At 43.7% G+C, this 23,489-nt stretch overlaps 1 protein-coding gene across 1 annotated transcript in view; it reads right to left on the bottom strand.

The window, feature by feature from the left end:
- ETS1 (ETS proto-oncogene 1, transcription factor) overlaps positions 1-23,489 on the bottom strand; it is a 368,683-nt gene that overhangs the window by 224,680 nt on the left and 120,514 nt on the right. The window contains exon 2 of the mRNA XM_085647182.1: positions 2,042-2,161. Coding sequence (XP_085503308.1) covers positions 2,042-2,161 — 120 coding nt within the window. The remainder of the gene's footprint in view (positions 1-2,041; positions 2,162-23,489) is intronic.

A 23,489-nucleotide genomic window follows, 5' to 3' on the forward strand; every position in this document is an offset into this window, starting at 1 on the left:
GACGGAACCGTTCCATCATGGCCCCGCCCGCGCTCATAACTTTCAGCACCGCGCGGGAATCCGCGCAGCGCTGAAGAGGTTAATGATAGAGGATCCAAATCCTGTCAGATGATATTTTTGTAAACAATATTTAGGACACAATATGTCAGTGGATATTTTTGACACCGATATTCTGACATACAATACCAGAAAGACCAAGGGACTGATTTAAATGTTGGTGGAGGGGAAGCTCCGTCACAGCAACAATGGAGTTCCCTCTCTGCCAAAATTATGATCCGCACACCCGATTTAGATACAGGTGAACCATAGTTTGTTTCCGTCATGGTCAAACTTCTCCGATGGACCAACGGAGTAAGGGCCGTTTGAATCAGGGACATAACACAGGCCCCCGCATCCCCCGCAGTGCGGGGGGGCCCCAAGCTCTACGGGGCCTACTCAGAACTGCACTTCAGCCGGGGAGCTCCTGATAGAGTCCGGAGGGGGCCCCCCACGTACCTTGCAGGGGGCCCCCTCAATTATCGTTACGCCACTGGTTTGAATTTGGGCTGAACAGTGCTCAATACCCCCCTCATCATGGGAGCAAAACTCCCACAGCGAGGGGGGCATTCGTTTTGTTTATTTAAAAAAAAAATTCTGCTGTGGGATTTTCTTTTTGAAAATAAATTAAAAATGTAGGTTTGATGTGTGGCTCTGTCATGTTGACAGAGGTATCCGTTGAACTTACAGTTCATTGACAGCAACCGCAGTGATGGTTCCTGCCAATGCTAAGAATGTCCCCTGGGGCAGCAGAAATTTCTCAATTTGGCAGGTGAGGACTCCATTAGAACGATGGAGTAATTTACTCAGTAACCCTGACGGAGTTACTAGGTCTGCAAAAATATAAATTAGGCCCCAAATCTGGTCACTGGTGTAGGCGATGGTAGAGAAATGGTTGGATCGTCTTATTTTTAAACGTAATGAGCACCCAGGCACCTCTCTGGCTCTCTAACCAAAGCTAAACATTCAGGTTGTGTTTATAGGAGCATGCAAAACTAAAAATAAAATGAAAACCGCACCCATCTACAGGTCGTATGACCTGTTACCTTTCATTTTTCGAGGAACTTATTTGGCTTTGAAGGGCCAGTGGGCTTTGAAGTACCAGTGCGCAATGCAGTGTTCCTTCTGAAGACCTTTTACCTGTAGCTAGAGGTGACATGTCTGCAGTCAAGAAGCAAGCTCCATGAACTCAGGGATGAGGGTTTATTAGTGAAAACCTGAAATAGTCTCATACTATGCTGCTCCCATATAAAACCAATATTTCATAACCATGAACCTTGGTTTTGACAGTCATGGGCTGCTCAATGCCAAACAGTAGTAATAAGCTGTTAAGCAGTGGTATTTGACCACCATTGTCAACTGCACATTTCTCAGAGCCCTAGGAAATGGAAAGTAGTTTCGTAGAATTCAGCGGGATGGCTAGAAATGCTGTCTCACCATTTGGAGACCTTCTTTAAAGGTCTTGTTTGTCAGTGAGCCATGAGGTGGTAACTGGTTTGACAATATAACAAAAAGGGACGCCTGGAAGTGAATGAAGGGCTAGAAATCATGATTACTTGAGCCACAGGTAGGAAGAAAATCTAGGGTACTCTAAACGTCATATCAGTACTAAGTGTGTAAACACTTTAGTAATAGTATCAGGGGATGAGCTATCAGCTGATTGTGTTTTTTGTAGGGCACCTAAAAGCACAATGTTCATTACACAATCAGGATTGTTTTAATTGGTGAGTAACAACTGTGCAATCATAAATGTGTGTTGCAAGTGTTGCACTCATTAGTGCTGTTCTGATTTATCACCATGACACCATCCTATGACACTGATGCTGCTGCACTCATAATGCTGTGCTGATTTTTCTCACGCTCATAACACGGAATTGATGCACAGCGAGACTGTGCTGATCTATCTTTGCCCTGATGACACTGAACGAACACAAAGACCATGATTAATGTTGCCATTCCTGGAGTTATTTTGGAACATGGGGTCCCTCATGGTGCTGCTGCTTACCTATGGGTATTCCAAGCCGCTCTTGCTCTTTTGTGAACCCACTGAAGGTGGCTTTCAATGCCTGAGACATCATCTCTTTGCTACTTGGTGTCAGAAGAGGCACATCTGCACATTCCATGTCTGAAATGAGAGATAATTAAAAATGTAAAAGACTCAAAATTGAACAGCACAACTCAGACCATTTTTATTGTCACAGTTGAAGAAAATCTGTTTGAAATCCTGACACTATCAGATTCCTGGCTTCTCGGACTGTTGTGTAGTTTGCAAAGAGAGAACAACATACAATTGACAATGAGTGTGCACATAGCCCCGGATTCTCACTCGCGTGAATCTTCCACCTGTTTGTTTTCTAAGGTGAACAGGGTGTGGTTAGAATTTGAAACTAAACTGTATGATTTTTGCACGCTAACGAGAAGTAAGTGGTGGTGGGTGGGTTGGTTGGTTATGGAGAAAGGGTGAGGCTGGAAAAGAAAACTTGGTTGAGAAAGAGAAATAATGTATCCGAATAAAGGAATCAAAATTGCAGTTCACATATTATTTAGTCCTTTGTACAGGGGGCATATTTATGTGATTTGCAATAGTAGTGAGGTGGGCTTTCCTGTTGAATGTAAGCAAGCACCATGCTTTTGAATGTAAGCAAGCACCATGCATCAAAATCAATTTCCTCATCCACATAATTTCCATTGTAGGCGGATCCTCAGATGTGTTGCCTTTGAATCATGAAAACAAGACGTCCTGCTTCAGCAACATGGCCGCACCTAGTGGGCAGAATAAGTTACGTACCACCAAGGTATTCTCTCTTCAATGTCCTCACACAAAATGCAAAGGACCTGAAGATGCACCAAGAGGGGTTAGAGATGGGAGGATGGAGTGTTAATTCACTGCAGTGAGCTTTCAACTGAACAACTCTGAGTGCCTTGGGTTAGCAGCGTCGATCTGATAGGTCGTAGCTAGGGATAGCAGTGCTTGCCTTTTGATACCTCACCTACAACACTGCTCGTGCTACCTCTGATTTCAGAGCTCGGTAATCAGCAGGGCTTCAAGAGCACTCTTTACTTTTTGTAGATTCCACTGGTGAGTACCCTTACCCTAGCCATTAGCAGTAAGTAGGAAATGGTTGTGAGACCAAGGTAGCTTCTGAAGGTCAACTACGTCATTAAGGATAAATGGGTTTATTGCATAACTCGGGAATGTAGGGTTTTATGCTTAGCAGCCAGGAAAAAATGAGGAACATCTCAGAGGAAGGGGCTATTTCTGACAACACATTCAGAAATACACTTACATCTCTGCCCGTTTCACTGACAGAGTATGGCTGTATTTAACATTTAGGAATTAAATCATTTAGGATCATCGGGACACTGTAATCAGTGCATAACCGTACAATTGTCCCCTTGACTCGACACTTTGGTGTACAAGCATTTGGTCGTAGATAGATATGTACACTCTCTTCAGAGGCTGGTTGCTCCTTGTGAAAGGAGACGGCTTTCACCCTCTAATGAGTTAAATCAGGTTGCAGTCTGGTGAGCTGCAGGCACGTATTCCACACACTGCTCAGATTTACAAGCTGCATAAATTATTTTACTGGTCAAGGAAATTGGAGTGGATGCAAACAGGATCTGGACGACAGCTTGAGGGAGCTGGGGGATGGGCGAGAAGAAAGTTCCTCACAACGAAAAGCGCCAATGACCTCGAAATGCCAAACTCCATAATCCGTGGCTTTCACGTTTTACGTCGTCGCTACCTGGGTAGAATAAATAAGGAGGGACTAACAAAGTGCATGCAGCCTGGTTACTGTGTTTTAAGGGAGTGGGTCTTTGTTAGCTATGGAGGACAGTCTCATAAAATAAGTATACATTCAATGACTGTAAATAAAATGTATTTACATAGTCCGTGGGAATCCTGAAAATCTGGCATGGATCTGTCCCTTTGGCAACTCTATTGCACATGCTTTGCAGTATATGCTTCCCATCTTCATTGGCATTGAGCACCCAAATCGCATAATGGTGGACAATGTTTCTGTTTGCATCACCCGAAGAAGCACATGGTCATATTGCATGTATGTATACAAATTACAAACTGAGACCGCATCGTTTACCCTCTTGCACATAGTCTCCTGCCATACGTAGGCAATACCCACAGCTGACACATACATTTTGCAAGAGAAAAACTTTTACGATGAAAAAGTCAACAGTGCAATTTTGTCATATGGAAGGAATAACAAGTACGGCATGCAGGTAGAGTACAACAACTTACGAGACCAATCTCATGTACTTAAGGTGAGTATGGGGCAAGTTCAAATGCAGCAGGAATAGTTCTCACCGGGTGGCACTGGGTCATCTGGGTGCAGAGGTGTAATACAGCGTTGTGCGCCCAATGTTATCCAACGGGGATCGGTCCAGTCAAACAGCGGCTGCAGGTAGGGACTGAGAGGTCAGTCTGACTGAACCAACCAGTGGGTTCAAGTCTTGCGATGTTAGGGGACTTGAGGACACTGATGGCCCTCTTCTCCTCAAGCCGGGGCAACCTCTTCACCCGGTCACATTAAATCTGATTGCCGCTCTGTATTTATAGTAAGGATTACCAGCGATAAGACTATTGTATTTGACGTAGCATAAAAACGGCTGACGGATTTACATGAAATTTGGCAGGATTATATATTATGATGCTCAGATGATCCTTTTTGGGTACTGCAGGTAAGAAGGGTAAATCTTTTTTAAGTTATAAGGCATTTAAACGTAGTGTTAGCAGTGACAGCGGTACCTTCTATACATTCTGGGTGACCTCAACATTTAGTTTGACAAACCAAATATGCCTCATTTGAAAACAATAATCACTGGCCTGGAGACACTGAACCTGCATCAGATTGTCCACAAACCCTCACACAACGCTGGACACATCCTAGATGTCATTTGTGCTAATACAGAACTAGTTACCTTTCAAACGATGACTCTGGTCACATGGCCAAACCACCATTTGCTTGCCTTCCAACATAAAACAACACTAAGCGACGCACCTAAAACCACCTTACGTGCATCCACCTATCGGCCGTGGAACAAACTCAATTTGGAACACTTAGAAAGACAAGTAACATCCAGTACAGATCTAGTAACAATAAATTATATTAAAAAACTATATAAGTGGCTACAGGAAGCTTTGGATACACTGATACCACTCAAAACCACACAACAGAGCAAAAGAAAACAAGCACCTTGGAGAAATACCGAGATAAAAGAGGTAAAACAACAAATTAGAAAGCTGCAACATGCTAGCCATCAAAACAAATGCCAACCAAGTCAAACTTCGCCTGCGCACAGAGCACCTTCAGGCACCAGCACTTTTCCCGGGACTTCGTCTACCAGGAGGCACAGCTCCCAGGAGGGAGGCGGTAACAACCAGCAACGCGCATAAAAGCGCCAACAAAGCCTCGCGGCGCGGGACGCGCACAAAGCACCTTCAGGCACCAGCACTTTTCCCGGGACTTCGTCTACCAGGAGGCACAGCTCCCAGGAGGGAGGCGGCAACAACCAGCAACGCGCATAAAAGCGCCAGCAAAGCCTCGCGGCGCGGGACGCACACAAAGCACCTTCAGGCACCAGCACTTTTCCCGGGACTTCGTCTACCAGGAGGCACAGCTCCCAGGAGGGAGGCGGCAACAACCAGCAATGCGCATAAAAGCGCCAGCAAAGCCTCGCGGCGCGGGACGCGCACAAAGCACCTTCAGGCACCAGCACTTTTCCCGGGACTTCGTCTACCAGGAGGCACAGCTCCCAGGAGGGAGGCGGCAACAACCAGCAACGCGCATAAAAGCGCCAGCAAAGCCTCGCGGCGCGGGACACGCGCGGGCGAAGCCCGGGCCAAGGGCAGGCCCGTCCTTGCCCGTCATCGCCAGTCGGAGCCAGTGCAGAGCCACCCCTCTAACTTGTATGTTCCTGGATTCTGCCCCTCCACTTGGACTGTTGATTAAGGTGCTGTGATCATTTCCGTTGCCTCTTACTGTGGGAGAGTATTTCACTTCTCTGTTCCCCCCTTTCTTTGCTTGTTGACATTAACTCGGGCAAGTTGGAACTATTGGGCACTTAGCACAACTAGCACCTTTGGACATTCCCCTCCCTGGACGTTTGTGAGCATACTTGTCATATTTGCTTTCCTAAAACTGTTTTAATTATTAATGACCCTTAAGTAAACCAAGCCGATTGAAAGAGTATCTAGGGGATATACTTGCTCCAAGGGTACTAAATCTGCTAATTACGCTTTGTAGCCCTGTCTGAGTGTTAAATCTGTCTATTCCTGTGAGATCACAGACGCCCTAAAAGGTTGCAATGGGGAAAAGAAAACAGACAGCGAATCATTCGCCTAAAGTACCAAGCAATTACCTAACAGGGGCTGTCGGGGACATCGAAAGACAGATCAACACAGTAGAAGAGACATTAAATCTCGACTCTGCAGATCCCCTATCAGCCCAAACAAAGAAAATGGAGAGTAACTTATCAAGGGATAAAGGGGCGGGAACGAGGGATCTCCCTGGCACCTCTAATTACGCCCAACAGCTCAACGGGTGTATTCTGGTGAACAATGAGGCTGCCCTTGCAGGAATAACAGCTTGCGATCCCCCCTCCTCATCTAACAAAGAAGGTACCGTACCAACCCCAAAGCTGGCAAACAATACCCCCGACGAGGAAGTGGTTATAATCCATCCAACCCCCACCCCTAGACAAACTAAGACTCAGCCAAAAAAGTGCATGGGGAAATTGAAAAACACAAAACATAATGTACAGAGTATGAGCACCCCAAAGGGGAAAAAGCCATGCAGTGACTCCTTATGCGATTCAGCTAAATTATATAAAATCATTAAAGAATTAAAGGATTTCGTTATGCAATCAATGAACACCTTTTCTACTAGGTTAGAAAGCATGGAAAAAGGGATGGAAACAATGATAGCGGCCCAGATTAACGATGCTCAAGGGATAGGCAAGGGGACCCAGAGGCCGTTGGGTGGTAGCGGACAAACTGAGAGGGTGGTCTTAAGCAGTGCAGCTCTGGAGCCGGTAAGGGGCGCTTTTGCAGCCAGGGGGCATGACGGTCGCCCGTACTCGCTTAAACATGGGCCCACGGCTACTACTAGTGGTTCCCCTGTAGTCGGTAAGCCTTCTAGGAATAACGAGATGGGCATTGCAGGTCACAAATCTCTTGATAAATGTAAAGGGGGAGAAGACATTAATAAGATGGCGGACCATAGAGTCCAAATACTTAATCTCCCTCCGGCTGCTACCCCATATACCATCATCTTAGTCAATGTACCCACACTAGATCCAGCAACAACTGAAACCTGGCCGGCCCTAAGAAATAAAACCGTAAATTGGCTGGGTAATAGGACTGGCCTAACAAACGCACTCTTTAGGGAATTCAAGATGGTGAGGAGAGTCGACTGGGTTGGAACTAGCTGTAAACTTTATAAGGGAGACTGTATAGTGTTATCGTTAGGTTCACCAGCTCTCGTTAGCGAAATCTTGTCAAGAATTTACCACTCAAACCTCTCCAACTCCAGTATCGAAGTACGTTCGCTGGACTTTTTTTACCGCCTACCATCTAAATATCCAGTGGTAAATCAAGCCCAGTACGGAGGGAATAAGGAGGGTTCCCACTACAATTTAGCAGTGTCAAACAGATTCGGCCCCCTATCTGCTTTAGACGAGAACGAATGACCACTATTTAACAGCCCACAACCCCAGAGGGCACCCTCCCCTCCCATAAGTATAATGGGGGGTTCGACAACTTTGCAGGACCAAATCGTGGCAGAACTAGCGGACGAGGAAGATAGTACCGAATCTAGGATAAACATCACTTTGGGGACCACGGCGGACCCAATAGACCACCAGGCAGGGACTTGTAGCGTCTGTTTTTGGAATGTGGCAGGCCTAAAGCACAAAGTGAACGACCCGGCCTGGTTGGACTTTGTTAGTCGCTTTGACGTCCTATGTCTACAAGAGACCTGGGTTATTGATAGAGTCCACATAAATGGTTTCAAAACATTTCACACACCTGCTATTAGATCAACTTTTGGTAGATCGAATGGGGGATTATGTGTATATGTATCGAACATGTTGGGGGCATGCAATTCAGAGATGGTGCGTGCAGAAACTTTCTACCAAATTGTCCTAATACATATGGATTTGTGCACCGTCCTGATTTTAATCAACTTTTATAATAATGTAGAGAAGGATAAATTGGGGACTGTATTAGAAAACCTTAATAAGGACATTAACAATCTTAAACTAAGAGGTGATACAATCTTAATCCCCATCTGGGGTGGGGATTTTAATACCAGCCTGTGCCCATTTGCGAATCTGGGAAAATGTGGACTGACCTTGAATAAGAATGATCCCCTGGCCCATTTTCAACATACAACAAAAGGTGAGCTCTTAAATGAGATCATGTTTAAAAATGACTTTGGCTTTGCTAATTGCCTTTGTACGCCCAAGGTGGATTTTGGCCATACTTTCATAGGTAGAGGTTCTAAATCAATTATTGATTTCATCCTTATTCCAAATCATCACGCTAGCTACGTGAAAGGATACAAAATCCATCATAATATAATGAGCGATCACTTGGCAATTAGTGTGAACTTAGCAGCCTCTAACTCTGTACCCCGGAAATCATGTAATAGATCTGCATGGGTGCAGAATATAGAGTTGGGTAGGAAAAACGGCTACACTATCCGATGGGCCAGCCGGGATCCCACTGAGCTAAATAACGAAATTGTCTCTAAGGCAATAGACCCCATCTTAACATCCTTAAGTGATAAACCATCGCATGACGATGTATTAAAAGCTTTTGACCGCATCACTGAGGTAGTGAAAAGCACGCTGTCCAGGGAAGGCAATGGTTCAGGCAAACCCAGGAAGGGATGGTTCGACCAAAATTGCACCAGATGCTACTCAAACTTGAAGAGAGCTCTGCATAGCTCTAAAAGAGACAACAGCGAGATCAGGTCTTGCAGAAAACTACAATGCTGCAAGAAAATCTAGGGTGACTGAGCTGAAAGATAAAGTATGGCAAAATCTTTGCGAGGCAGCCGAGAGCAAAGACAGCTCGAAATTCTGGTCGGCTGTGAATGCCCCATTTTTAAACAATAACCTGGATGCACCTTCCATCGAAGTAGCAATCGATGAGAGAACCTGGATAGACTTTTTTACCAATGTGTACTCATTACAGGGTGATGTGGGGACCAACGATGAGGAACAAGACATCGCTAGCGGAAAACAGAAATTTAGACCAATGCATCTACATATTTCACTCCAAGATGTGAATGCGGCAGTGAAGGCTAGCAATGGAGGTAAGGCCGCTGGTCCCGATGGGATACCAATAGACCTCTATAAGTCAAATCTGGAGGTCTGGGGGCCCATCCTGACAAGGGTCTTACAAGCATGCTGTGAAAAGGGTTTTATAGGCACCTGGTCAGAATCGATTATAGTTCCCATTTTTAAAAAGGGCGAGCGAGGGAACCCTGCCTGTTATCGTCCAATATCCCTGCTGGACTCCCTAATGAAGATTGCTGGTAGAATTGTCCTAGATCACTTACAAGCATGGACAGAAGAAAATGATATTTTAACCGATGTACAATATGGCTTTAGAGCTGGGCTAGGTACTAATGAGCAGATCCTGAATCTTAGCGTATTAATTGGCAAATATACACAGGCAAAGCCAGGGAAACTTTACCTGGCTTTTGTCGATCTCTCAGCCGCCTTCGACTGTGTAATAAATAATAAGTTGTGGGAAGTTCTTAATGATTTAAAAGTCGATCCTGTTTTATTACTTTTTCTGAGACAGTTGTATTCAGGCGCAAGAGCAAAAGTTCGTTACGGACTAAAGGGAGAGTGCACGGCGCCATTTAGGGTAGAGAGGGGCGTTAGGCAAGGCTGCGTTTTGGCACCACTCCTGTTCTCACTTTATACCAACGCACTGGAACAGGAGTTGGTGTCTCATACTAGGGATCCCTCAATAGTCAACGCACGCCCGATAGCCTCCCTCCTTTATGCCGATGACGCAGTACTTATGTCTCGCACACAGGTTGGTTTACAGAGGGCCCTTTCCTTTTACACGTGTTTTATGGATAGCCTTGGCTTAAAGCTGAATGCAAAAAAAAGCTTTGTCATGACTTGTGGGGGGATGAAAAGTAAAGTTAGAAGTTACCAGGCGGGCGGTAACCGGGTGGAATCCACTAACCTGTTCAGTTATCTGGGCGTCCTTTTTAACAGAACAGGCTCATGGACTGCAGCAGTTAAGGCCAGGAGCTTACTTTTCATGAAGTCTATTGCCGCTCTAAAAAGCTTGTCGATAAAATTGGGGAAACGCCCGCCCGTAATGCTGCTAAAAATCTATCAAGCAAAATGCATAAGCATAGCAATCTACGGGGCTGCGATATGGGGTTTCCAGGATTGTAAGACGATACAATGTATCGAAAATGGGTTTTTTAGGTATATCCTGGGAGTTCCAGTTAGCACCTCAGTTTTCAACTGCCATAGTGAATTAGGAGCTGCTTACATCACTGACCTAATTAAAATTCAACCAATCTTGCTATGGCACAGAATTTGGACATCAGCTAGCACGGGCCTCAATAGGGAAGTTTTAACTGATGCCATGCGACTGGTTAATGCGGATAAAATACCCTGGCTCAGTTATGTCAAAAAGTTCATGCAGGATATCGGACGCCCAGATTTTTATTTTTCACCCAATAATATGAATTCTACTAACAGAAAGGATTTAAAAAAAACCTGTATGACCCACCTAGAAGAAGTCAGGCTAGCCCTGGAACTGAACAAAATTACGGTGATTCATCATCAAATTATTTCTGTAACAAGTGAGATTCAACCATATTTAACATGTGTGGCAGGAGGTTATGACAGATATCTGTTAACCAGATTTAGACTTGGGTCCTTCCATCGCCTTATTACTCACCCAAACATCAACGACTGGTCGAGGGATCTCTGCCGCTGCCCATGTTATAACATTTCATCGCAAACTACATTACATGTAATTTTATTTTGTAAATTTTATGTTAATGAAAGATGCAGATGGTTGATCCCTTTCCTAAAACAAGGGGGGTGGAGGCAATGCCGCCCCGCCTTCCTGTATTTACAGAAGTTGGAAAATTGTTACTGTACCGGCTCAGTGATGGGCTTTTTAAAGGGTGTGATACGAGCCAGAAAACATTTAAACAACTAAACTGTTAAATCAGTTATAGGTTTGATCCAGTCAGGGTGACACCATTGCTTATGGAATTCTATATGATCTACATGAACCCAACTTTATTATCCTGAATATATTCTTATGTGATGCGTAATGATATTTTTTACATGTAACTTATGTCTTGCCTTTTAATTGTTGTTTTTATCTATATGTCTGCTTTTATGATTTTAATTCCTAAAATCGAATAAAGCTTGGTTTTGATTTGATTTGAAGTCAAACTTCACCTGCAGAAAATTAACAGATTGTCCAAGTCAGCTATCAAAAAAGCGTAGAAAAATTACTATTCTGACAAAATTCAAACTGTTAAATGTGCAAATAAAGAATTATATAAAATACTCAATGAATTTCGTAAACCTACTTGCCTAGAAGCAGCTTATCCAGTTACTCAAGAGTTCACAGAAAAACTGGCAAATCATTACACGGACAAGGCAGACACGTTAGACTCATACTTAAAACAGAGACAAAGCATCAGCACTAACCCTTTTACAAAGCTGCAATTCAAGAATACTCTAACCCCAGCCTCTCCGTTCCTTCCGACACATTTCACACAATGAATTTATGGACCTGGTCTAAGCAAGCAGGTCTGCTGGGAGCCCTTCTAACCCGTGTCCACTACAAACCTTCAAGACAATCTTCTAACAACCTCTGCTGCCACTCCAGTAAGAAGAATCATCAACAACTCCTTAAATACCGAAAAACTTCCAGAAGAACTCAAAAAGTCATACATACACCCATTACGGAAGAAAACAAACTTCGACCCGCTGAACCCTGACAACTAAAGACCGATTTCAAATGGACCTTTCCAAGACAAACTGGTAGAAAGAGCAGCTTTCGCCCAGATGTCACAATTCATTGAAGGGAATGCCATACTTTCAGACTTCCAAACAGGATTCTGTCCAGGGAGAGGCACAGAATATGCCCTCCTTGCCATCTGGGATGACCTGAAGAACACAGTTAACTGCAATGGGGTGGTTGTGCTTCTCCTCTTGGACCTCTTGGCTGCCTGGGACACAGTTGACAATGTCACTCTGATACAAAGACTCTACTAAGCTGGCATGCTAGACTGGATCGTGTCCTACCTTCGCAACAGAACTAATGTTCTCCATACCCCACCTTTCTCGTCCAAACCGTACTTCACAAAAGCAGGGGTCCCTCAAGGCTCTATTATCTCGCCCATGCTTTTCAAATTTACATTAAGTCATTACCGGTACTGATCAATCAATTTAATCTTACGTGCTATAACTATGCAGATGACATGCAAGTACTCCTTCAACTGTAATGCCCCAAAGACATTGTAAACTCGCCAATTTTCAGTTGTGGATCAATGGATGACATGGAGCCACAAAATTTCTTTATTTCGGTTTAACAAAGCATAAAAGAAGCGACCGTACAGATCATGAATGTCATTTGGAATAAAAAGAGCGTTTCGGGAAACAATGTGCAAGTAAGAAATAAAAGCGCTCAAGTTAACATTAAAAGAATATTAACATCATATGAGTAAAACAATATCCACAGAGTTCATGACTTGGGTCTCACTAACATAATTATATGGTGAAAGTGCAAGTGCATCATTAATATTTATACAACTCAATTTACATTTACAGGTTAATACTCTGCGCATCAAACCATTAATCGAAAAGGCAAGGTGCCAAGACTAATCACAGAAACCTAAATAAAATACGTAAAATAGAATCGTAAAACAATTTTAACAATTTAAAAAAATCAGCATTACTTAATCAGGACAATCTTGATTAGTCAGCACAACCTATTTTATCTATTCATGCCAGTTAGCCTTATGGGTTGTGCCCTCCTTCTGATCGCCCAACAGTGGCCTAAAAATGTGTTAGTGGCACAGGCAAAAAGAGGTCTGGCATCTGATTTTAGTATCCGTAGGGCGTCTTTGGAGCTTCGGGTCCCTAATTGTCTACACACAGGAGCTAGCCATTTGTTTCTTGGCTTTGTGTATGCTTTGCAGGCAAAAAGTATATGGCCAATAGATTCAAGTGGACATGGACAAGAAGGGCAGCACTTCAGATGAGATCTGTTATCCTGCCAGGAGCTAGTAAAAGCATTATTTGGTAAGCTGCCGTGTCTAAACTGTGTGTACAACTTCCTGTCAGCTGGGACCTTGATGATATCAAAGTAGCTTTCTAGATGACAATTAGGTTTCAGATCGATGAAAGCATGTTAGGCTGCCAAGATGGTTTTTCCGAAAGTTGTTCTCATCGACCCAAGCCCAATACAAAAGTTTAACTTGACTTCTTGGGTATGAAGGTGCTTGGCTGATGGCCTGGGTTGACAAGCCAATGTAAGACCGTAAAGCATTTACTTGTTTAATCCAGGCAATTTTATTTGTGGTGTCCAAATTTGAGACCTCGCAAAAAGCAGCTGCATAGTGTGCCAAGTTAGGGGTAGAGGCCAATCTATGCCAAAACAACATTGGGCGAAGACTTGCAAGATCGTTGATGGACTTAATACCCAGATCAAGCTTAAGAGGGAGAAGAGGTGTACTTAAAGGAAGGGATATCAGGTTCCTAAGGAACTTGCTTTCCACAGCTGCAAGCTCATTAGGGGATGCTATGCCCCAAAGCTCTGCCCCATAAAGGGCACTGGTCACAGCCTTGCAGTTGTACAATTTGAGAGCAGGAGCTACGGGCCTGGTATATGACAAGCGATGCTCCCTACTCAGTGCCCCAGTGAGCTGAGTTAATTTCAAGGAGACCTTCTCTAAATGCCTCTTACAAGTCATTCCCTCCGATAGTCTAATACCCAAGTAATCAAATGAACTAGCCCTCTCCAGCAGGACATTATCCAGGAGTATATTTCCCTTAAAAGATTTGTGCTGGTTGAACATCGTTAGCTTGGGTTTGGAGGTGTTAATAACCAAGCCCCTCTCATCACAGAATTCCTTAAAATGGTTTGAAAGTTTCTGGAGACCCATGGGAGTTTTGGAGATTAATAGAGTGTTGTCAGCGAATAGCAGTGTGGCGATTTTTTGGTTCGCCAGAGATGGTGCATCAGCTGGTAGAGAGCACAAAAGATCTGCCACCTGATTGACGTACAGGGAAAAAAGGTTTGGAGCTAGTACGCATCCCTGGCGAACCCCCCGCTGGATCTTAATGGGCTCGGTAAGTTGTCCCTGGTTTCCCCATCTCACTCGGGCATAATTCCCATCATGTAACCTAACTAATATTTCCAAGATCTCCAAGGGCATTCCCATATCCCTAGACACCCGCCATAATGAGTCTCTGGGCACAAGGTTGAATGCTGTTTTTAAATCAATGAAGGCAATGTATAGGTTTCCCTTGCCCAGAACAACAACCTTCCAATATAACATCACTAAACGAAATACTTAATCCATTGTGCCGGTCTTCCACCGAAATCCTGCTTGGAGTGGAGAGAGGATGTCATTCTCATCCATCCAGTCCTGGATTTTAGCCAGGACGGAACAGCATAAGACCATTTGCGCACAATCGATCAAGCTGATTGGGCGGTAGTTGGAAGGGATCGACCTGTCCCCTTTCTTGAAAGCTTCCAAAATGAAAATACTCAAGTGTGGCTATTGGAAGCATTATGACCCACTTGCCATGTGGCCTGATGATCCTGGAACACCGCCTAAATTATCGAAGGAAGTAAGAAACTTCAGAATGACCATGGACTCCAGCTATCGATGAATGCCCAAGTGGGCAAACTAGCAGGATCAAGCTTTGTTACTATAAAATTTCTGTGACAAATCTTCCCCTATTTGGGATTGCCACACAAGGTTCAAGCTACCATCTCCCTTGTTCTGTCCAAACTCGATAACGGCAATAGCCTCTACCACAGATCATCTTTAATGACCATGAAAAGACTACAACGGATTCAGAACTCAGCTGCCAGACTACTCTTACACATCAAACCACAAGACCACATCTCCCCTGCCTTGAAAGCCCTGCATTGGTTACCGTTTGCCAGAAAATCCACGTTCAAGCTGCTTTATATAACACACAAAGCAATATATGGAATGGGACCACTCTTCGTCAGGAATAAAATTACCAAACACATTCAACAAAGAAACCTCCGCTCTAGAGTGGCACCTCGCCTCAAAACACCAAGATACAAGAAAAAAACAATGGGTGGCGCATCATTCTCTGTTCAAGCAGCAAAACTATGGAACCCTTAACCCCCAACATAAGATTCATGGATATCCTACTTATCTTCGGAAAACTACTCAAGAATTGACTCTTCCACATAACCACCCTACAAAAACAGATAGAAATATACAGCATATCTCTCTGTATATAAGCATTTATTTCTACTATAGATGTGTACCTATATATGTGTATTGCTTTGTATAAACGGGTAGAACACTTATATTTAAAAACATATTATATATAGATATTCATAAGTTCTGCTTAGCAAATGTACATATTACTGATAGTTACATTATTCAAATGTTTTTAACATGTATATGTGACTGCATAAATAAGTACATCTTTTTATCATAACAATTTATCTACAATTGCTTCACTATTGATCTACAAAAAAAAAACTAATTTAAAGTACAATATTTGAAAGCCAGAGTTTATTTAATGCATCTTTAATCCACACATACTACATTCCTTTATGCTTCTATATACCTTCCATGCACTTATGGATCTATATCTTTATTACTTTTGGATCTATATATTTTTTACTTTTACGTATTTATGACTTCTCTTCTAAGTAACCATATCCAATGCACTAGCCTATTTTTCACCCTATACCGCATTATATCTTCTAGCTCAATTCTCTGACTCATCTCAAACCTCTTTCTACTACTCTCTCCAATGCACTAGCCTATTTTTCACCCTATAACTCTATCAATATATCCATTACCTCCACTCTCTCATTCATACCAAACTCCACACCACTACTATGATCCCCAAAATAACCCTTTAGAGACTCTTTCCTACTGTACCCCTCCTTGCATCATCTCATACCTCTTTTCACTATTCCGATCCCCCAAAACAAGCCTTTCTAAAACTTCCCTCTGACTCTTCCCCCTCCACCTACCCTTTCCTCATCACAAACCTCCTCCTATTGCTATGAGCAACAAAACAAAAAAAAACTTAAAAAATCTTCTAAATCCTTCCCTTCTATCCCTCCATTATCCTTTTCAATCCAAATAACAGAATAACATGTCCACCACTCAAATTAATTTCATATTTCACTATACTAATTCACCACTAATCCTTTATGTGTTACTGATTAGCGTGCTACTTGCTGAAAAAGCACTTCAACGCCTTATCAGGGGTAGCAAATGCAAACCTTTTTACCTTTTCTACCCCCTTTGCTATGCTTTTCAATCCAAATAACTGACTACATAATAACCACTCAACTTACTTTCATATTTCAGTATACTAATTCACCACTAACACTGTATGGGTTCCAGAGTCACGTGCTACTAGCCAAAAAAGCACTTCAACACCCCGTCAGGGGCAGCAAGCGCTATATAAATGCAAACCTTTTTCCCTTCTCTATCCCTCCACTATCCTTCTCAATCCATATAACTGACTAACTGTTGGACTTGGCCCTTTTTGCAGGGTCATCCCTGAACTTTTTGCCTGTCTCCTATATTTCTTCTGACCTGTTGTTGGCTGTTTTATGACTCTGGGCACTTTACCACTGCTGATCAGTGATAAAGTGCATATACTCTCTATTGTAAATTCATGTATTGATTAGTGACTCCATGATTGGGTTATTTGATTTACTTGTCAGACCCTAGTACAGTGCACCATGTGTGCCCGAGGCATGTAAATCAAATGCTGCAGGTGGGCTTGCAGCACTGGTTGTGCCACCCACAGAAGCAGCCTGTAAAGTGTGTCTCAGGCCTGCCATTGCAAAGCCTGTGTGCAGTCTAGTACTGCCATGTCGACTTGGTAAGTGCACCCACTTGCCAGTCCCCAAACCTTCTCTTTTCTTCATATCAGACACCCCTTAGGTATGCCCAAGGGCAGGGTGCATTGTAAGACTAAGGTAGGACATGCCCGGGTGTGTGTGGCATGTCCTAATAGTGAATTACAGCCATTTTCGTTTTTCACTATTGCAAGGCTACCAGTCCCCATAGGCCAGAATGGGCAGTTTGATTATAACATCTTATAATCCTAACTGACCCAGGGAACATTGAGGAAATTCGAGTTTAGTATGCCTGAACTCAGAATGATAAAATACAGTAAACTTGGTTTTAGCATTCTGTGTTTGAAAATACCACTTTTAGAAAGTAGGTATTTTCTTACCCAACCATCCAGCCTGCCTCTGCTAGCTTGTGTATTGTATGTCTGGTTTTGTGAGTGACAGGGGCAGGGGGATTCCAAGAGACAGGGTGAGTCAGCACAGCGCTGAATAGACCTATCTGCATGTAGAGTGGTGGGAGGAGTCAGCACCTGGGTCTGAATAGGGCTGTGCCTGCCTTCCACAATGCTGGCTCCACCTCCTGTGGTGTGTCTGATGTCCCTGGCCCACCCTGCCAAAGGAAAGAAGGAGTCCTGTAAACAAAGTGCTCCAGGATTGCACATACCTTGTTTGGACTAGGTACAGGCCCCTCTGCCTTCAGAGGACAAAGGATTTAGTAGTATAAATATGGGAACCCAGACCCCAAGACTTTAGATCACTTCTGGAACAACACGACAAACCTCTGCCAAGGAGAAGAACCAAGAAAGCTGTAGGAGTTGGACTGCCCCCTGCCAGTGTGCTGTGTTGCTGGGCTGGCTTACAGCGGTGTCTTCAGTGCCAAGGAGAGGAGAAGGAACTTGCAAAGAACTTTCATCATCTTGCAGAATATTACTCCAAGGGCTTGAAGTTGTGCTTGCCTCCTGCTGAAGTCTCAGGGACAAAAGACTTCACCACCAGCTCACCTCTGAATTTCCTTGCTGGGAATTCTGTCTGCAGAAGCCTGTGTGTCGCTGGGAGCTGGAAGCGCGACTCAACGAGAAGAAGCGTGTCGCAGCTGTTGCCGTCGCATCGCCGGAGAAGCGTGTCACCGCTGCAGAGGTCGCAGCCGCATCACCAGAGAAGTGTGCCTTCGTCAAAGCTGTTACCCGACGTATCACCGGAGAAGTGTGTCGCCGCCGCAGAGGTCGCCGTCGCATCACTGGAGAAGCATGTCGCAGGGCCTGTAGCGGCTCCAAAGTTACAAAGTTCGCCGCACGGCCACCGGGTATGCACACATCGTCTTCACGTCGTGGCCTCAAGGGCGCCATTTTATCGCATCGCACCGAGTGTCGCATCGAGTCGCCATCTTGTCGCATCATAACCGGAACGCAGTACAAGAATCAACGCATCACCTCCTCTCCGGTAAGGACCAAGACGCATTCCCTACTCTGCGCAAGCATTGAGGCACGACACATCATCTCCCCCGAAGCAAGGAACCAATGCATCTCCATCCCTGCAAACCTTTTGTTTGTTTTGCGTTACGCAACCAGGTACTTTTGTGAGAACTGTGTCACATTTATCATCAACTTGAACTAAGTGACTTCTACCATCTTTAAGTCTATTTTGAGTTCAGTATTGTGGATTTTTGTCGTTTGTGGTCTTGTGTTAAGTCTATATAAAGAATACTTATTTTTATAAAACCTGTGTGGTGTCCATCTGTAGTGTTTTCACTGTATTACTGTATGTGTTCACAAATGCTTAACACACTGCCTCTGAGAGAAGCCTGTCTGCTCGTGCCAAGCTACCAAGGGGGTGAGCAGAGGTTATCCGGTAGTGTAATCCCCTTTCCCTGACTTAGAAGCAAGGGTCCCTATTTGGTCAATGGTACCTACCTCTACCAACTAGAGACCCCCAGTTCTAACACTAACATATCCAACACTCAAATTACTTTCATATTTTCACTATACTAATTCACCACTAATCCTTTATGGGTTCCAAAGTAGCGTGCTACTTGCCGAAAAAGCGCTTCAACAACCCCATCAAGGGTAGCAAGCGCAATATAAATGCAAACCTTTTTCCCTCTTCTATCCCTCCACTATCCTTCTCAATACAAATAACTGACTAACGTATCCACTTCTCAAATTACATTAATATTTACACTATACTAATTCACCACTACTCCTTTATGGGTTCCGGAGTAGCGTGCTACTCACCGAAAAAGTGCTTCGACACCTCGTCTGGAGTAGTCAGTGCTATATAAATGCAATTACAATACAATACAATCCAGGGGACATAATCTTCAACGTACTTTGCAAGCTTGCATGTCAGTCCTTGGGGATATTTGATTTACCAATTCCAGGCAGCTCTAGCTGTGCTGGCCATGTTTGAATTGGCTTTAGGGATGTTTAAGCAGGATCAGTCCTTTCTCGAGTTCACATTAGTTGCTATGACTGGTCCTCAATAGATCTATCTCCCAGGTTTCTCTCTTAGGTATGTTAATTCACTTCTTGGCAGCTTCGTTTGTATTATGCATGTTTAAATGGCTTCGAGTCCGCTCATCGTGTATGGTTTTGTTAGTGTCACTGTTTGGCCCCAAATCACCCCTAAGGAAGATAGACACTCACACTTCGCTCTGCTTCACTTCATTCAAGGCAAAGGATCGGTTACTCACCGCTGAGACTCAATATGAGCTTGCCCTGCATTAACCTCAGACTTCCCACATCTTATCCCTCACCCCCATTGCTCTGCTGCACGTAACAGGAGCAGAGACACAAACACAATAAGAGGTCACTATGGCAACTGTGCTTAAACTTACATTCTTCCATCCAAGCAAAAGCCAAGGGGCAGCCTGCTATGCGTCGCTAAATGCGCTTTATCACCCATTCCTGTGGTAGGAAGTGCTCTATAAATGTAAAACAATGCTAAACAAACGTGCTCTAGAAAGCAACCCTCGAGTCAATGGTGGCAGCCAAGAGACATATAAATGACACAAAACATAATCATTTCTACAGTACTGTTTTTTTTAAAATAATTTAATTTTGTGGAAAAAATAACAGATTCCTTTTTTAACCAGAGATTTTGCTGTACATTTGATAACTTAGCAGGGGTTTCAATTCCGCGTAATATTTCTTACAGAAACCAAACATTGCAACATCTCTAGTGCTTAGTGCTTCTGGGTTTGATCAAAGGGATGACATTGCCTTATATGCAACTCTCACATGTGGTAGGTATTCAAACGTCATGGACCTTTCTTCAGAGGAAAGAACGCAGCTGAGTTTATACTCTAATTCATATTTCAGTCGCTTTACACCTCACCTTTGGGAAAGGGCCACCCACATTCACGGCTCCCTCCAGTGTGAGCAGGCATGCACACTGGGAGTACGAGTCAGTTACTTGAATTGGTGGGCCTGGTCCAGTGACACCTCACATTACGCCTTCAATCTTTTTCAGTGTTTATCAGCGTGCTGGCCTTAAAGGGGCCAAGCAATAGAAATAAAAAAAAGTGTTCTCTTTATCCATTGCTACCACACCAGCAGCTAAACACCTTAATGATTTATTTATTTATTTTGCACAGTTACTTAAAACCATTGCATCAAAGCATATCAATAATTTTTTTTTAAAGTTATGTAATAATAAAAATAAATAAAGGAAGTTTCATTTCAACTTGTAGTTTTAAAATTCGTTCCCTGGACTTCTATTAAAAGCATATGTATTTAGTCTGATTTTATAGTGATGTAGTCATGGTATGTGGGATTGTTCAGTTTTGGAACCAGCTCTTCCTTCTGGATTTTTGTGATGTATCTCAGTTCCCATTGAATAGAGTTCCAGCTTTTATCTGGCATTTTACCCTCCAATCTCAGGAACTTCACCAATCAGAAATTCAGGTGTGGATCGTCAGGTGTGAAGCAGGCCAATACAGCTTGTCTCCAGGTGCATATACCTTGTTGATTAAAATGAGCTTTTAAAAGTTGATTTTGTTCATTCAAGAGCTTCTTACAAGTACAAAGTAGATGCAGCATGTCCTCCGGTGCTGTGCGACATAGTCTGCATGCGGGGTCCGTTTTGACCTTTAGCAAATGTGGAAAGTGCTTTGTGTGGGGTCGCAGGCCTAGTCGATATCTCAAAAATTGGGTTTTGATAGTTTTAGCATACCCCAAGGCTAGAACGTTTTGAGCTGCAGGTGTGGTGAATGTATTCAGGGTCATCCAGCCATGAGTCCTTTTTGATAGAGAAGCTTTATCCTCAATCCATGATAGAATTTTGACTGATTTCCATACTAGCTTTTTAAATGTGCAGTTATTGGTTTATTGTTTCCTAGAGCTGAGTTAACTTCATGTTGGACAGATTGGTTTGAAGGTAGTTTGCGGCAGGTGATGAAGCTTGCCATTGTAGTTCTAACCACAGGTGTTTGTTGAGAGTTCCTGCTGTAGATTTCCGGACTTTGTCCCAGAAGATGATATATGCTCCTTGCCTTGCCAGGGTCTGTATTTGTATGCCGAACTTCAGGCTGACTGCGCAGGTGAGGTGTGGTTCGGTAGGCCAAAAATAATTTGGTGCGCTGTTATGACTGTGCTATCCAGTACTTTGAAGTCCCTACCCCTCTGCTGCTCGCTAAAGTAGACTATTGCTGGTAGGAGTTCTGCCTGTACAACTTGAGTTAAGGGGAGTAGTGATGGGCCTATCAGTTTGGAGTTGAGATTCCTTAACAAAACTGCCAGGGCGAGACACTTCATTCTCATTGAATTCTTCTGGGCAGAGAAACAGCCACCCTTGTCAGTGACCACACCTAGATATTTGTATTCAGGTACAGATTCAATGCGTTTGGACCCCCAGAACCAAGCCGGTGGTTTGTTTGAATTCTTCCTTATTGTCATAGTCATAGTTTTCTCCAGATTTATACTCAAGCCATTTGCTTCAGAGTATTCCCATGCGGTAGTAAGTAGATGTTGTAGGCCCACCTGCATCTGACTTATCAGGACTAAATCGTCCATGTAGAGTAGGCACAGTAGTGCTAGACCCCCTAATCTTGGGGTGTGTGAATTGCTGGTATTTAATATCGGGAATAAATCTGCTAGGAACAAATAAAAGAGGGTCGGGCCAATACACTACCGTGTTTGAGCCCCTTTGTGGTTGTTAAAAGTCTAGACAGGGACAATCCATCACCCAACTTTATTTGATTCCATGTATCTGTGTGCAGATTGATTATCAAGTTCAGCAGTGGTTGTGGAATTCCCTATTTTGCTAGTTTTGCCCACAGTCTGTTTCAATTTACATGGTCAACCGCGGTCCTGTAATCGATAAAGCAAAGGTGTAATGGCATTTTTGTTATTTCTGCCTAATCGATCAGCAATGCCATGGTCATGATGTTTGTTGTTGTTCTAACACATTTTGAAAAGTCAGTCTGATGTAGGGGAATGATTGATCTTTCTTTGGCCCAGGATTGGAGTTTTTCTAGGAGTATTCCTACAAAAATGTTTCCCACGTTGTCCAAGAGAGCTACTAAGCGGTAATTTTTTGGCAGGGATTTGTCTCCTTATATAAAGATCGCCATATTATCGAGGCCCTCCAAGAGGAGGTTAGTAAGCCGGACTGCCTTATTTCAGTGAACAGAGGGCTGATTGCTGTGGCCCAGTGATCTGCATCTTGCTTGTATAGGACCGGCGCGATTACGTTAGGGCCCGGGCCCCTTCTCTCCTGCCCTTTCCTAGTTGCTGTTTAATTTCTTCTATAGAGTCGCTTGAGTTTGGTGCTCCTGGTGTATTGTCCTCTGCTTCTTGGGTTTTAGCGGATGCTCCTCCCGTAATTGCTATGATCCTTGAATTTGTAGTCAATGAATTGTGATCTTGATGAAATGATCTCCGAGGTAGGTTGCCTGAATTTATTCTGACATGTTAGATGATATTCCCTCATGTGTGAGGCGAGTAAGTCGGTTTATTGCTCCCCAGAATCTAGTACTGTCATTCTGTTTGATGTCGGCGTGCAGTTTTGCCCAGGCCACTTCCTCCGAGGCTCTCTTGACCACCCATGTTTCTCTCTTTAGATTGACTTTTGGCTGCCATAGTAGGGCTGAGTGCGTAATGTCTGTTGGGTCATGGCGAAGGTATCTCAGCGTGTGGTAAATATTGGTTTTTCTGAGCCTTATCTGGATTTTATGCACTTTTGAAATATTGTTTACGCTACTGTGCTCTTGGTTTGATCAGTGCGGCGAAGCTCTCTACCATTGTGGTTGTCAAGGTCACCCATTTCTCTATTTCGTTCCCCCTACCCGTGCTTCAAAAAGGAATTTTGCAGTTTGCAGAAAGCTCCCCCC

The sequence above is a fragment of the Triturus cristatus genome, chromosome 3_2 (genome assembly GCF_964204655.1).
Source record: "Triturus cristatus chromosome 3_2, aTriCri1.1, whole genome shotgun sequence".
Taxonomy (NCBI): domain Eukaryota; kingdom Metazoa; phylum Chordata; class Amphibia; order Caudata; family Salamandridae; genus Triturus; species Triturus cristatus.